Source organism: Rhineura floridana, chromosome 6 (assembly GCF_030035675.1).
Source record: "Rhineura floridana isolate rRhiFlo1 chromosome 6, rRhiFlo1.hap2, whole genome shotgun sequence".
Classification (NCBI taxonomy): domain Eukaryota; kingdom Metazoa; phylum Chordata; class Lepidosauria; order Squamata; family Rhineuridae; genus Rhineura; species Rhineura floridana.
In genome coordinates this window covers 82,684,529-82,699,406 of record NC_084485.1, presented here as the reverse complement: position 1 = coordinate 82,699,406, position 14,878 = coordinate 82,684,529, and the positions used below count along the sequence as shown (strand labels likewise).

General features: G+C 44.1%; 1 protein-coding gene across 3 annotated transcripts in view; it reads right to left on the bottom strand.

Annotated features, from left to right (window-relative positions):
- Positions 1-14,878, bottom strand: part of RNF220 (ring finger protein 220) — a 486,818-nt gene that overhangs the window by 161,302 nt on the left and 310,638 nt on the right. For all 3 annotated transcript variants that reach the window (XM_061632741.1, XM_061632742.1, XM_061632743.1), the window contains one exon: positions 8,853-8,982. In XM_061632741.1, coding sequence (XP_061488725.1) covers positions 8,853-8,982 — 130 coding nt within the window. The remainder of the gene's footprint in view (positions 1-8,852; positions 8,983-14,878) is intronic.

The window sequence follows — 14,878 nt, the reverse complement described above, 5'->3', positions numbered from 1 at the left end:
GATCAGGCGGGAATTTAACTTGCTGTGCATATCCACGGTGTCAGCAAGGGCCACAGGCAAAATTAAAAGTACTTGGCTTGGAGATGTCACCATGATACCATGGGAGGGAGGGGGAGGAGGAATGAGAGAAGAGGGAAGAAAGGATGAAAATTTTAAAAAGCAGATGGGGGAAAATTCAAAAGAAATTGATGAGAAAAAAGTTAGCGAATGGAGGAAGATGGGGGAGCACCTGGGTCTAATTCTCACTGAGAGTAACGCTGGCTAGTCACTGTCTCTTTAGATCTCTGCTTGGTTGTCAGGTTGCTTTTAAAGTGAGAGATTTACTATATATTTCAATGGAGCTTTGTAAAAGAAAAAAGGTCCTCACTCATAAACGGTTCTAATCTCACTTGCTTGAAGCTCTGTAAGACCTGAGTGTTGGTTGCTTTGGAGGTGTCAGTATGCTGCCTGACCAGTTTATATCATTGGGTATAAATCTAGGAGAGCAAGAAGTAAAAGCATCAACCTTGATGTGTAACATGTAACAAGAGGATTTATTTATGTTTTATGCACTCCATTTATTCTTCTGGGGGGCAAGGATTACATCTTGCACACCTCTTGGGAATTGGCATCTCAGGAGGATTCTTAAAAAGGGCTATTGCAGGTAGGATCAGTTAATTGCTGGATTAGCCAGACAACTCTTCTTCTAAATTTCCTGTAGGGGAATTGCTGTTGCACACAGATCCTGTGTGTGGGCTTCCCATAGGCATCTGGTTGGCCACTATGAGAAAACAATGCTGGACTAGATGGGCCACTGGACTGATCCAACAGGCTCTTCTTATGTTAATTCCTAGAAGATCAACCCAACTCATGATTACAATAGGACATAAAACACTGTATTTCAAACCTGGGTGTCTTATCTGAACTTGGTCTTGAGTTCAATGGTTACACAGTACTCACTGTGAGCACTTCTAGACAGTCACTATTTTGCAGGTACGGTTCTATCTTCTATCAGCAAATTTAGATTGCACATGCTTGCAGCCTTGCAGATTTCTAGATCCACTGTTTACATTTCTCCACCTTCATGAGCTGGGCAGATGTACCATGAGTGGCACAACCACTGTACTAATATGGAGAGGAAGAAATCTCTTGTTTAGTAGAAACTATATTGTGACAGCAGAGCAGGGAAGTTTCTGGTCTCACTAGAGCTTCAAGCAATAGAGTCCTCTGAGACCAAGGATAGCAATTCCACCTCCATAGGCCAGAGGAGCACTAGCCCCACAAGCTCATCTGGGGAAAGTGCTTCTATGGCTAACCCTGTGTGCCCTTTCCCTTCTGGTTCAGAGCCCCAGACCTCATCCCCTGCAGAAGGGGACTGACTCCAACTCTGGGTGTCCCTGATAATATGTAAAGCAGGGGTGAGAAAACTCTGGCACTCTAGATTTTGTTGGATTACAACTCCCATTTTCCTTAACCATTGGCCACGCTGGCTGGGGCTGATGGGTGTTGGAGTCCAACAATATTTGGAGGGCCACAGGGTTCCTCCATATCCCTGATGTAAGAGTACAACTACACTATGGACTCTATTTTTCCTACTAACTGTAAACAGAATCTCGAGAATCTCAGCTTGTGCCCTAAATCCGGGCGTGTTGATCTAAATAGAAAACTTCTTGCATGTGCTGTGTTGCAGAAGAACAGACTGTAGTTAGATAGTAGAGCAACTACATAAGATGAAGGATTTTGCTAACATTAGATATGCTGAATCAGTGCAATAACACTAACAAGGCATTCAGATTGTGCTAGTCCATAATTACAAATGAACCTGTAGGACCAGTACAGGTGGTACTGCCCAAATCAGTGAATGGAACAAAATTATAGGGCTGGCTTCCTTCGAATATCTTTCCCTCCACTTTTAGTTCAGCCTTAGAACATATTGGGGGGGGGGAGTGACAGGGTTGAATTTCAGATTTCTGTGCTCCCTTCCTCTCCAGCGAGAAACGTGGGATGCCTCCCTGCAAGAAAGTTGCCTCACTCCCAATGAGAGTGCTGAATCACTTTAATGATCCTTGAGTGCACTCTCACTAGTCTATTGGGGTAGAGACACACTTACTGGTATGCTGGTTCCAGTGCATCTCTACCTCTCTGTTCTCAAAATGGGGGCACATGTTTATTTATTTATTTATTTAATTTATATACCGCCGCATAGCCGAAGCTCTCTGGGCGGTTTACAGTAACTAAAAACCAGAGCTTGGAAAAGTTACTTTTTTGAACTACAACTCCCATCAGCCCCAGCCAGCGCCATGCTGGCTGGGGCTGATGGGAGTTGTAGTTCAAAAAAGTAACTTTTCCAAGCTCTGCTAAAAACATTAAAAACAAATATACAAATTTAAAAACAATTTAAAACACAATTTAAATATTTAAAACAATTTAAAAACACATGCTAAAATGCCTGGGAAAAGAGGAAAGTCTTGACCTGGTGCCGAAAAGATAACAGTGATGGTGCCAGGCACACCTCATCAAAGAGATCATTCCATAATTTGGGGGCCACCACTGAGAAGGCCCTCTCTCTTATTGCCACCCTCCGAGCTTCCCTCAGAGTCGGCACCCAGAGGATGGCCTTAGATGCTGAACGTAGTGTACGGGTGGGTTTGTATCGGGAGACTCGTTCCATCTGGTATTGTGGTCCCAAGCCGTGTAAGGCTTTATAGGTCAAAACCAGCACCTTGAATCGAGCTCGGAAACATACAGGCAGCCAATGCCAGCAGGCCAGAATCGGTTTTATATAACATTAGTCAAAGGGTAGAAACACACTCACTGTTCTGCTGGTTCCAGAGTGTCTCCACCTCTCTCTTCTGAAAACAGGGGCACACAAGCTAGACAAACCCCACCCCTTTTTACTGTAAAACCTGGTGGGAGCAGCTTGCGTATGGGTGTTGTTGTTGTTGTTGTTTAATTCAGCTTCAAAGAGATTTTGCAACTGATTGGCAGATCAACCCATTCTCCCTACAAGTGTGACTAATGGAAATGCAACTAGTGTGTTCACAGCCAAACCACCCCTTTTTGCTCTTAAAACCACGTGAGATCAGCTGCAGTGCATTTTTTTTTTAATTCATCTTCAGGGAGATTTCACAACTAAGATTGGTAGACTGACCCCTTTGTCTTCCAGGTGTGGCCAATGGAAACACTTTGCTGCAGGCACAGGCAGAGACAGTGATTGACCCAACACTTTGCTGTGGGTGTCCCAAAAGGTCTGAAGACAGTAGTGGGGAAGGGGTGTGGCCAGCAGAGGGCAGTGTTACTTCAAAACGCAGGCAGAAAAACCATTCTGGCTGCTTCTGAAGTGACTAGTATGCCCACATCCTTGATCACCTGGAAAGCTGGAAGGAGGGTAGATTGAGATTTGCATCAGGACTGGAAACTTGTTTGAACGGGCCCTTACCAAACCATGAGGCCTCCACCAATGCTAGATACTGATAGTGCTGGGTGCTGAGACTTTGACCATGAGACTTTGGCCATGTCTAGATGTACAAATGTTTTGGAAATAGACAAGGAAGTGGTAGAATCTCATCTTCTTCACATTATAAGATTGAAAGGCCATTTGTAAAGAGGATTCAGAGGATTCTGCCACAACTGGGTAGATGAGGCAGATCAGATGCCTGTTGGGGCAGTTTTCAACACAGCGATTCTATTAATGTTTTCTCTCCAGCCAAATATAGAGTTTTTGGGGCTGGCATCTCGACTCCTCAGCACTCCACCATGGGGCAATCATTGCCTTGTCCCACAACCCTAGCCTAAGGCTGTGCACTGCATGAGCAGCCATTTGGCATTCCGTGAGAGGGAGTGGGAGGGTGGGGAGAGAAAGGACTGCATGCAAATTTCATTTCTGAGCCACTGGTGCTGTTTCAAGTGCCAGGAGCCTCAGAGCCCCTTCTCGACATTACATATGTAACAGCCTCATTGAACTTGACATGTCAAATTCAGGCCATTTGTGCAAAATCTCCCTTTAATAATACCGTTTCATTTCACTCAAATGAGACTTGAATGCATGTAAAATGGAAAAGGATATTTAAGCGCTAACATTAGGCAGATGTCTTGCCAGAGGCCGATTGAATATATGAGATTTTGAAGTGGTTAACAGGATTTTGCTGCTCCCTCTTAGAATATGTCACCTGCCGGGCGTTTTCCTCCCCTCCTTTTCCCCTTTTTAAGCGAAGGATATAAATTGAAAGAAAACAAAACTACATGCTTCGGCTTGGAGGGGATTAACTCCGTCCATGCTGGCATGTCCTTCTGAAAAACAAACAAGCTTCTATCTTACCTTTACAGTGCAGTTTTGGATATAGGGGCAACATTTTATGGCAAGGTAGATGCTAGGTACCGCTTTTAAATTAATGAATATTAGAAAGAACTTTGGAGGTCACATAGTCCAATCCCCTGCCCTGGTAAGATTCCTTCAGGCCACATTCACACTGTACATTTATTCCACTATTATTCCACTTTAAACAGTCATAGTTTCCCCCAAAGAATCCTGGGAAGTGTAGTTTGTGAAGGGTGCTGAGAGTTGCTAGGAGACCCCTATTCTCCTCAAACAGCTACAATACCCTGAGCAGTTTAACAGTCAGTCCTTTTTCCCAGAGAACTCTGGGAATTGCCGGCCTGTAAGGGGACTATGGCTTTCCTAACAACTCTCAGTACTAAAGTCTAAAGCACCTCTGATGGATGCCCATCTAGTTTCCTTTTAGGGCTTATTCAGCCAGTGCATGCTTCAGCCACTTCTCCACCACAGTGCAATACTAAAGCAGACCACCAACATCATATGCACTTAACTAATTGTTCATCTCACTAGATGCAGGGGATAGACATGCTGCAGAAAGACAGCCTTACTGCAGAGGAACTGCTGTGCTCCAGTTCAGCACCTATTAAAAAACATGCAGGAACATCCACTCAGGCACAAGAACAACAGAATGCACAGTCACTGGATGAAGAAAGGGCAAAGCTATTGTACTGGCCAATTGACTCAGGCTCCAATAAGCAACTGGGCTACATGGTCAGTGAGACACCTGTGACTTGCCTCAAACAGCTAAATATTTAAAAAATATCTTGCTAGAGTGTTCCTACACTGGAGGTACAAAGTGCCAATTCTACAGATAATTAAAGCAAAACAAACAAAAAGAAGAATGGTGTAAAGGGGAAGTTGTGTCACTCAAAGTTCACACCTTAGGACAAAGTCCTAAATGAGCCAAGGCTGGAATTATTTTCCCCTGGTAGAAGGGACAATCCTACTTTAACTGATTAATCAGTTGTAATGGGATAAAAACTGATTTATTCACACAAGCAAGGGTTGAATCAGAAACTGAAGTGAGTTGACAGAGTTAGCAATCCCAGTTAATATTAGGAATGAACACTCCTGTCTTTTGGTCTGAGATAATAATAAGATAATAAACTGGGGCAAGTTCATGGTGTTACTCTTGGTATATAAAGCCCTTAACCCATATGTGCCCACTCAAGCACTTCAGTCTGCAGCCACATCATATTCATTCCACACTTGTAAGAAACTGCTCTTTTAGTGTGGCAGCACCTACTCTTTGGAACTCCCTGCCTATTGATATCAGGTAAGCACCTTTGCTGTATTCTTTTTAGTGCCTGCTTAAAACCTTTTTGTTTCTGCAAGCTCATCCAGATTCCAGATACATGGATACTGGTGGGTTTAAATTTTTTGTGTTTAGTCTGTTGCTATTTTAATTGTTTTTTAAATGTTTTAATTCTTATTTTTAACTGTTTTATTGATAATTTTAATGTCTTTGTAAGCCTCTTTGAGGTTTTTACAATCAATTTTAAAATTAAAATAATAAATAACAAATAACACATCTCAAGTCCCAGGCATGGTCTGTGGGCATATGGTAAAGCAACCTTACTGTGGCTAAGCCGATATGGGTCTGGTTAGTGACCAGATGGGAGCTCCATGATGGGCGAAAGGCAAGATATAAATGTAAAACAAATAAATATCATGTAAACTGAAGTGAAGTCGTACTCTCTGGTGAGAACCACTGAGTAACACCAATAAGGAGATGTAGCTGTTGATGTAGATAAATAAAGGTTGTTATCTCAGGATGATAACCCTGAAACAATTACCTCTAAATCTTATAGGCTCTGTAAACAAGCCTTTAGAATCCACAAACCATGGAGCAACTAGTGCTTTTCATGGAGTTAAATGCTTTCGAGCAATGTCCAAATCATTTTACCATGCAGCATTTCACTTTGGTGCCCTGCTGACAAGACAATATGGGCTGGGGCATTCTTTGTGTAGCCATGCCCAAGGAAGCCTGCTTTTTTTCATCCCTGACCACAGGAGAGTTCTTTTACTGTAATGTTTATTTAACAGTTAAAACAACAATCTGTGACTGGCCACATCTTCCTTAAAAAAAAAATCCTTCCCTTTGGCGAGCAAGGTTCTCACTCTTTCTGGGATGATTTCCCCATATCACACTGATCCGTAACAGCTGCTGGACCATTTTGGTAATGACTGGCATTTGGCAGAGAGGTATGCTGGGCTCCTGTACTCTAGTCCATCACATTTATAAGCCTACATTTTATTTTCAAGTTTATTGGCTTATTTGAGGATGTTTATTACCTTCTTTTCTCATTATGGATGGCTTCTGGCTCCTAAGTTCTTTCTGTGTACAGGGTCAAAAGCCAGAAGGATGGTGCCACACCACCATCTTGTTTATACAAAGCCTGGCCCCAAGTCTCCTACATACACACAGTGGGATTTGTGCTAAAGATGGGCAAGTAAGGGACCATGTTTATCTGCCATGTTCCATAAAAGGAAGGCCTGAACCCTAGTTCCCATGAGATGCAAAAGCAGCTTGACATTTAAGGTGGCTTGTTCCCATTGCCAGGCTTGGGCAGGATGTGATAGCAGGCTGATGATTAGCCCCTGGGGCCTGATCTGTAGATGAGACTGAGTGTTATCTATTGCAGCATGGTAGGAGTCATTAGTTAATAATTAATAAAGACCCTGCTATTGCTCTTCCCCATGCATGCAGCCGGAGTGGGCAAGGGCTAGGAGTGAGCTGTCTCCCCCTTTAACTGCCGTGGTTATTTAAAGGAATAATGCCATTCTTTTTCATTTGTCAGCTGGCCCACAATGGCCCTTGTCAGCCTTTATGATTTAGCGTTTCCTTTTCTTTCCCATTAAACACCACCTTCCCCCCACTACCCGCCTCACGCTGCGCTCGGCCAGCTCCACTCCAGGACTAGCCTCGCTCTTTCCACAGGCTCCTCTGAGCGCTAATTGCTTCTGTTCATTTAAACCTGTTCGTTAATTTGCTGTGGCCCTTTATTAAGTTGGATGCAGCCCAAATTACACTATAAATTATGCGCACAAGGGAACCGGGTGTCGCATGGGATAAATGGCTTGGCTGTTGCCTTTCTCCCCTCTTTCCTCCCATCTGAGAAGTGGCAGATTCTGGCTCAGTACTAAGTATTGTACGGGCAACAGATCTGGGAGGTCTTGGTCCAGTCCAGATTCAGTAGGCCCCTCTTCCCCTGTGTAAATTGGTTCCTTAAACCTGTGTCCAATAACCCCCCTTGTTACATTGAGAAAGACTCTATGCTAAGCTGGGCTTGCATTCCAAACCTTGGGATGGTCCATTTAGGTGCTGGGAGGCCCAAAAACTGGCTGTTCCCTGCTTCCTACTGTTCTCAGCCACCTGATGACATCACCTTGCTGCCATCGGCAGCCTGATCTCTTTCTTCACCTTTTAATGACCAGGGAATTCATTAATAATTGAAATAAACCCACTCTCTCCCAGGCTGCAGTTTTATTAAGGGAAGGCCAGGGATCCGCCAACCCTTGGCTGCTGCGATTTCCTAAATAACTGCTAGCAGTTAAAATGCAATTAATTTTTTTTTTAAACAGAGGACTTTTGCTGTGCTGGTGAAAGCAGCAGGCAATGGAGAGGCAGCCTCAGTGCAGGTGGCAGCCTATGGGAGATGGGCTGGTGGACTCCACCTTTGTGTCCACACACTTAACCTCTTCTCTGCTGTACTGATGAGGCATAAATAGCTGAGAAAAAAATGCTGTTGTTTACAGAAGCCATGAAGGGGGTAATGTGGAGAGGCAGTAATTCCCCATCAAGGTATCTGACAATGTTATTTTCCTCATTGATAATGTCATGCAACATTTATTTTGCAATCAAAGAAAGCTGAGAAAACAGAAAAATAAAAGATTTCTAACCTTTCAGTTTTATCCCCACACTCCCTCCCACCTGGCCCAGCCTAGGCCAGTATGGAACTTACAGGTAAGAGACAGAATGCATGCTGGAAGTTCAGCAGAGCTTTACTTGAAACTCAGTGAACCAGCTGGCCCTCCAGGTCTTTGGGACATCAATGCTGGCAGGGCTGGCTTCAGAGGGAAGTGTCCTGGAGGCACTGAAGTATCCCTGGTGTGTCAAAGTTGTTGCAAAAAATGTGCCCTCAAGAAAGGATTTCCCCCCAAAGTGCTCACAATAAATCTAGCGTCATCAATCAGGAAAATAACATTGCCAGAGAAGGCCATGGTGGGGAAGATTTTGAAGCACGTGAAGTTTCCTCCCTCCCCCTTTGGAGGGGAGCATCTCAGATCGGCTGGTTCTTGAAGCTGAAAACATATATTCATAAGAAGGGTACACAGGTGATTTAATGTTCTAAACAGTTCCAGTAAGTGTTAAACACCCCTTACCAAGATATGTAATAAGAATTGTATAGATTGCTCAGGTAGTACATGCCACACTGACTATAGAAGGAAGGGGTGAGGATAGCTGATTCTTGGGGCTTCACACGCTGATGCTTGTGGTAGGACATGGGTTAATGAAGAGCCTGGCTGTCCTTACCTGATGTTGAGCTGGGTTAATTTCTCCAGTTCCTGCTCCATGTGCTCCTGCAGTTCAACAGGACGCAGCAAGACCTGACAAATGGGACAGATGGGAGCTTGGCTGTCAAAAAGTGTTGCCTTCTTTTTGCCTGTAAGGGAACACAAGATACAGCACTGAGTTTCAGGCACTTTTAGATCAATCTATTAGTTGCTTCCTATCACTCTTAGAGCTTGGAAATAGATGTTTTTTAAAATACACAAGCACCTATAACCTGAATTACAAGTCCTAGCTCGTTCCAAATACTGTCTCCGTTTCAGGAATGCCCCCAGGAGTCAAGCATTGTTGTCTAAGTTCAGCAGGACTTCCTGCCTACCCAGAAGTGGCCCAAACATGCTGCAGAAGTTGGCCCTGGTTTAGGATTAGTCTACCTTTTTAAGCTTGTTGGGATAAGGTGACTACGGGGAGGTGCTAAGAGAAAGCTTGAGGAAAGGTTCATTGCTCCCCTAGTAACTTCAACATCTTCTTAACAAGGTTGATGGAGGCAATTCAAGAGAGAGAAGGAACACTTTCAGAAGACAGAAGGAATAACTGGGGCAGTCCTTCCTCTCCGTATCTGCCAAGAAGCAAGAGAGATGCCCCCCACCACAACCTTCAAGGGGTAGCTCTCCTTACTCTAGAACAGGACCTACTGCCACCACTAGAGCAAGGGTGGAGCACTCAGCCTGCCAGGCTTCCCCATTTGGCCAGTGCAGCTGTTTTAGGGAAGCCACGCCCACCCGTGACTAAAGGAGGAGCTTCAAAGAAACACTTAGGAGCTCAAAGTGGGCTCCTGTTTGCTCCTTTACTGGAACAAGGTGCGCTCCCAGTACTCAAGGAGATCAGAGACTGAAAATATCAGTGTGGGGTGGGCTTTGCAAGCACCCCTTTCAACCTCCAATGTCTCTCACTTCCTGCGGTGGTGGTGCAACCTCTCTCAATGCTGTTGCTGCTGGTGAAGAAGGAGCAAAGGGGAGAAAGTCTTTTTCTTTTTTGAGGCCTACTACTTACCCCTGCCAGAAGTGGCAGTGATACACACAGTTTTCTAATGCCGCCAGTGCACAGGCACTATCAACCACTGAAGGCCACACAAGAGAGTCTGCCTACACGAACTTCCTTACAGACTACTGAGAGTGCACTGTCATATGGTAGACATGCACATGTATTTATACCATCAGGTTTTTGCAAACACATGTTTTTCTTATACAGAAATTATATTCATGAAGGAAATTCCTTTTGCATGAAATGGCCCTGAAAGTGATAGAGTCCTACAACAGTATATTTTATTCAGGATCAACATTCTAAAGCTTGATCCTTGAATGCCTTGGCTAGAACCATGCCATTGAATGCCCTGCTTGGAATAACCTCAAAAGGAGCTGAACAGAGACAAAAACAATGTGGTTTTCAAACAGACATCTATGAAAATGCAAGTGAGGATTAAGTCATAGCAACTTTCCATGGGCTGAACTAAAGCCCTTCTACACAGTCTAGTTGGAGAAGAGGAGTGGTGGTATACAGCCACCTGGGCTGCTGCTAAATCAAATAATACATACATACATATGTACTGTACAACTTTTTAGATCTTTTGCATTATTGTTATTGTCTACCACAAGAACACTGCTGGATCAGACCAAAGGCTGCTAGTATTACTCTGATTTTAGTTGTATTTCATGTCCTATTTTTATACCTTATGGTCTTAATTCTTACTTGTAAACTGGCCAGGGAACATTCATTATTGGACAGTATATTGTAAACAAGAAAATAAGTAACATTGTGTAAAACAGAAATGGGGAATCTGCAGCCCCCCAGAAGGTGCTGGTTTCCAAATCCCATTATCCCTGACCAGTGGCCATGCTGGCTGGCGCTGATGGGAGATGCAGTCCAACAACATCTAGAGGACCATAGGTTTCCCAGCCACTCTGGACACACATGCTTCTTTATTGGTCTGAGATGATTCAGAAAAGACAAACAACTCCTTGAATGAAATGTCATTCATGTCTGTGTTAATTCTGCAGTGCCTGTGTGTGTGTGTGTGTGTGTGTGTGCGCGTGTGCGCGCACACATGTGTTGATTAATAGGAGGGATATTGAAGAACCCTAAGAAATATACAGGGCTCTCAAACAATAATACAATGTATTGGTACCAGAAATTATACTGATCCTACTTTCTTTCTTCCTCTGGTACAAATTCAACCAGTCACAACCCTGAAAGATGCTAAAAGCTCTGAACCAGTGGATTCCGTACCATTCAAATAACCTCAGAAAGACTGCCTTGGCCTATCACAGCACAACTGAATTTTGGTGAACAGCAGGCAGCAGTTTATATTTCTACATGTAAGGCCCATTCTGGAACAAGTTTCTTTCCCTGCTCAGATACTCTGTTGCACTCTACATTAGAATATACGGCACCCTGCTAACATTAAAATACAATTTTAAAGCAAACAACCAAGTTATATAAGGCACAGACAGATGCACGGCTTCAAGTCCCAGCTCCACAGCTGTGTTAGCTGCTCTGGTCATCAGAGGGCGTTGCACAACCAGATCTGATGGCTGCTGTGAAAAGAAACATGCTTTATAGTTTCCTATTGTCATCTAATGTGAAGCGCTCCTGCTGGATTATTTATTTATGTATTAGACATGGATCAAATTGGTTAAATTCATGTGAGAGGCAGTAATGCACCATAAAGCAGGATGCATGCAATGTAGCCTTCCAATCTAAAGCCAAAAGGTGCCATTTTATGGACCCAAGCAAAAGCACGGCCCAGTTAAATGAATCCCCTTGAAAAGAATAGTCCTCCCAAAGGATAAAATGTTGGCACAAGCACTTTGCTGGGGCTACATAAACGGGTATAGAGGCAGGCACTTTAACAGTACTGAAATAAGTTTGGAAATAACCTTGACTCATCCTTGCCTTCAAATTATGCACAAGGCAATGCTTCAGGGGAGTTGCCTTCCACCAGCAACCTTAATACATAATACACTCACTAAGTGCACCACAGAACCCTTAATGGGAATTAGGGTTCTATTTCTGTTCATATTGAGGGAAATGAACTGAGGTCACTAAGTCCTTATTCTAGGCTTCTCCCCCTGTTGTAACCCATCACACTGTTTTTCCCTTTCATAACTGAGGGAAGAATTCAGAACTGCCAGCTCCCTGCCCAACAGTAGCAAACAGCGTTTGAATGACTAGAGTTGGGGGTGGATAGGAGAACTCTTACATCAGGATGGAGGGAAGGGATGTTCTTAGGGGGTGGCCAAAAGGACCTGAGCTGGACTTGTGCTGGATCCTAGATCTTCTCTCCCCTTTGCCTCCCTTTCTTAAAAACTTAAAATGTTGTTTTCAATTTTGCATTCTGACAAGCTACAAATAACAGTGCCAGCGAGACCCCAGCCACCTGCCATCTAAATTTGCCCAGAGGCTCTTGTGTCAGTTTTAATATGTACATAAAGAGCAGTTCGTGCCAAAACATTGCAGGCAGAGTGGAGGGCCCACTCTACATAGTGTACTGGGCCCAGAACATCTTGTTGGCACTCATAGCCCAGAAAAAGCCCTGACAGCCAGAATTTGTTTTTCCCCTCTGTCAGTGAGCCTAAATTTGCATATGTAGATCTAAATTAGCATATGCAGATTTGTATCATGGGCTTGTCTTTTAAATACTGAGCAATGCCCCTGGTGGAGGGGGGAGCCACCCTTCTGCAACTTTCTTCTTATAATTCAAGCATTGTTCAACTTCCTTTCCAGAGCAGAGAGAGGAAGGTCAAACCCATTGGATTCCAAGCCCCTGGCCCACACACACCTGCTGTAATCCCTGAGTGACAAGCTATGGATCAGATGGAGGACAAGTGGTGTCTCTTGCAGTGCTCACTGTTGCTCCCTCATATACAAAGTGCTGCTGCTTTTCAATAATAGCCAGACCTAAACAATCCTCCCACTTTGAACAGGAGGGTGAGCAATCCCAGCTTCCTCTTGGACCCTTTCCACTTTTGTGTGGTCAAGGTCCAAAATAACCCCAGAAGGTCCCCCACTGCCTGCTATTTATAACTATAGCCCTAGTAGTGTAACAATGCTGGTGTCTGAGTCCTCCCTCCTAAAACAAACAGGCAGTCTTTGAGCAAACGGGAAATCCTGCTGGATCCCTGCTGCGGTCTGCATACTTGGATGGGTAAACATGCAGGGTGATCTCACTGTCCCCTTTCCACAGCAGTGAAATGAAGTGAAATGCTCCCTTGAGTTGCTTCTCTATCCATCACCACTAGATGTGATCTAGAGCCACCAAAGCACAATTAACTCAACGGTGTTGAACTTTAATTGGGATTTTGTCCCATCTTCTTCTGGTGGAAATTTCTTCCTTGTTTTCATGGTTAGGATGGGCCTAAAAAACACACACACAAAAAGGCAATGGCTTATAAGAAAAACCCACACACAGCCAGGAATTAATGGATTTTGCAAAAAACTAAATTCAGTTCCCACTTGCTGATGGCCAGCAGAGGGCGCCATAAAAACAAAACTAGTTACAACAGTTAGCAAAGTCTTAACTAGAATAGTAGCCTATATAAGTGCTCATCATTTGCTGGCCTGAGATCAAAATGGATCAAAAGATCACTTAATTTATGTGACAATGGGAGGAAAAGATTGCAGTTAACTCATTGTAGGAAACAGGACTCATTTCAAGGGTACCCTTGAAATCATTCCATTTAGAGGGTTGCCAGAATGTCTGCAGTGCTATGAGTCACCCAGCTCCCAAGGTAACATCTGCTCCCTCACAGAGGCACCTCACGTAGGATTCACTGGATACAATTTTCTGTTTCTACCCAAATTACGCCTGTTGAAGGATGTTGGTGGAAACAAGAAGGCAGCCGAGAGTGATGCCAAGCGACCAACCATGCTGCCTGGTCTGTGCCAAGTCTGAGTACACCATTGTGCCAGGAGCTCCCATGCCCCCATATTTCAGCCAAGGCTGCAGCCTCCAAATGGCCCCTTTCACGCTTTGTTTTTGGCAGCTGTGTTTGTGTTTGCTTGGCCTCCCTGCCTGCCCTTCCCTTCCCTTTAGCCCCTTGTAACTCAGCAGGGTTCATCTTCAGTGTTTACCCTCCTTGGCACGACTGTTCTCTCCCCTGCAGCCCTTGGCTTGCTAATATTGCAAAGATGAAAAGGGCCAGCCATGTCCCTCTCCTGTGTGTGCAGACTCCCCTGGGCTCCAAATAAATGCTTCACTCTAAGTGTTTGAAACGGAATATTTCCTGTCCAGAAAGGGGGAGGGGGAAATTTCAACACAGAAACCCTAAGACCAGCCCTGTGAAATCCCTTCACACATCACAGCCTAGATGTGTCTGGACTACAGGAAGAGCACACCTGCCTTTGAAGAGAGGGGCAAGGTGCTCACATAACTGAGAACTCAACAGCTTTATCACGTACCCAGGAGTAACCTCAATGTGTATGAATGTGCCTAGAGTTGTCTCAGATTATGAAGACATTTGCAAGGCCTGTGGGTCTGCAGCTGCACCTTTTCCTGTCCCCAATGTTTTTTTTTCATCCTTCCTGCTGCTACATGCAGCCAAAATGGCTGCCTGACTAAGGTGCATGCACATTGTGTAGATGCCATCACTTCTCCCCCACAAAAAAACCCTCCTCACAAAAGGTTGGAGGGAAAAATCATGGCAATGGCCCATGGTGGAACAAAAATTGAGTTTATGTCAGAAGCATTCTGGAGTCGTTGCCACCACTTCAGTGAGACAAGCATTTTGAAAATTTTGTGTGTAAATATAGTACAAACCATTTTCCTGATACACGTAGGAAGCATCCAATGGTTTTGGAATATCAGGCACTTCAATAATAATGAATGCTAAGCAGGAAAAGAGTTCTAATATATAATATGGCTGTTTGGGAGCCAGTGCATAGATATAATGGGGGGAAAGTGTATAAAGGGAATTCCCGTATACCAACTAATGTTTTTTCTGCCACTTTTTCTCCAGGGTGGGTGTGCATTATGGGCTTCATACTCATGCAAA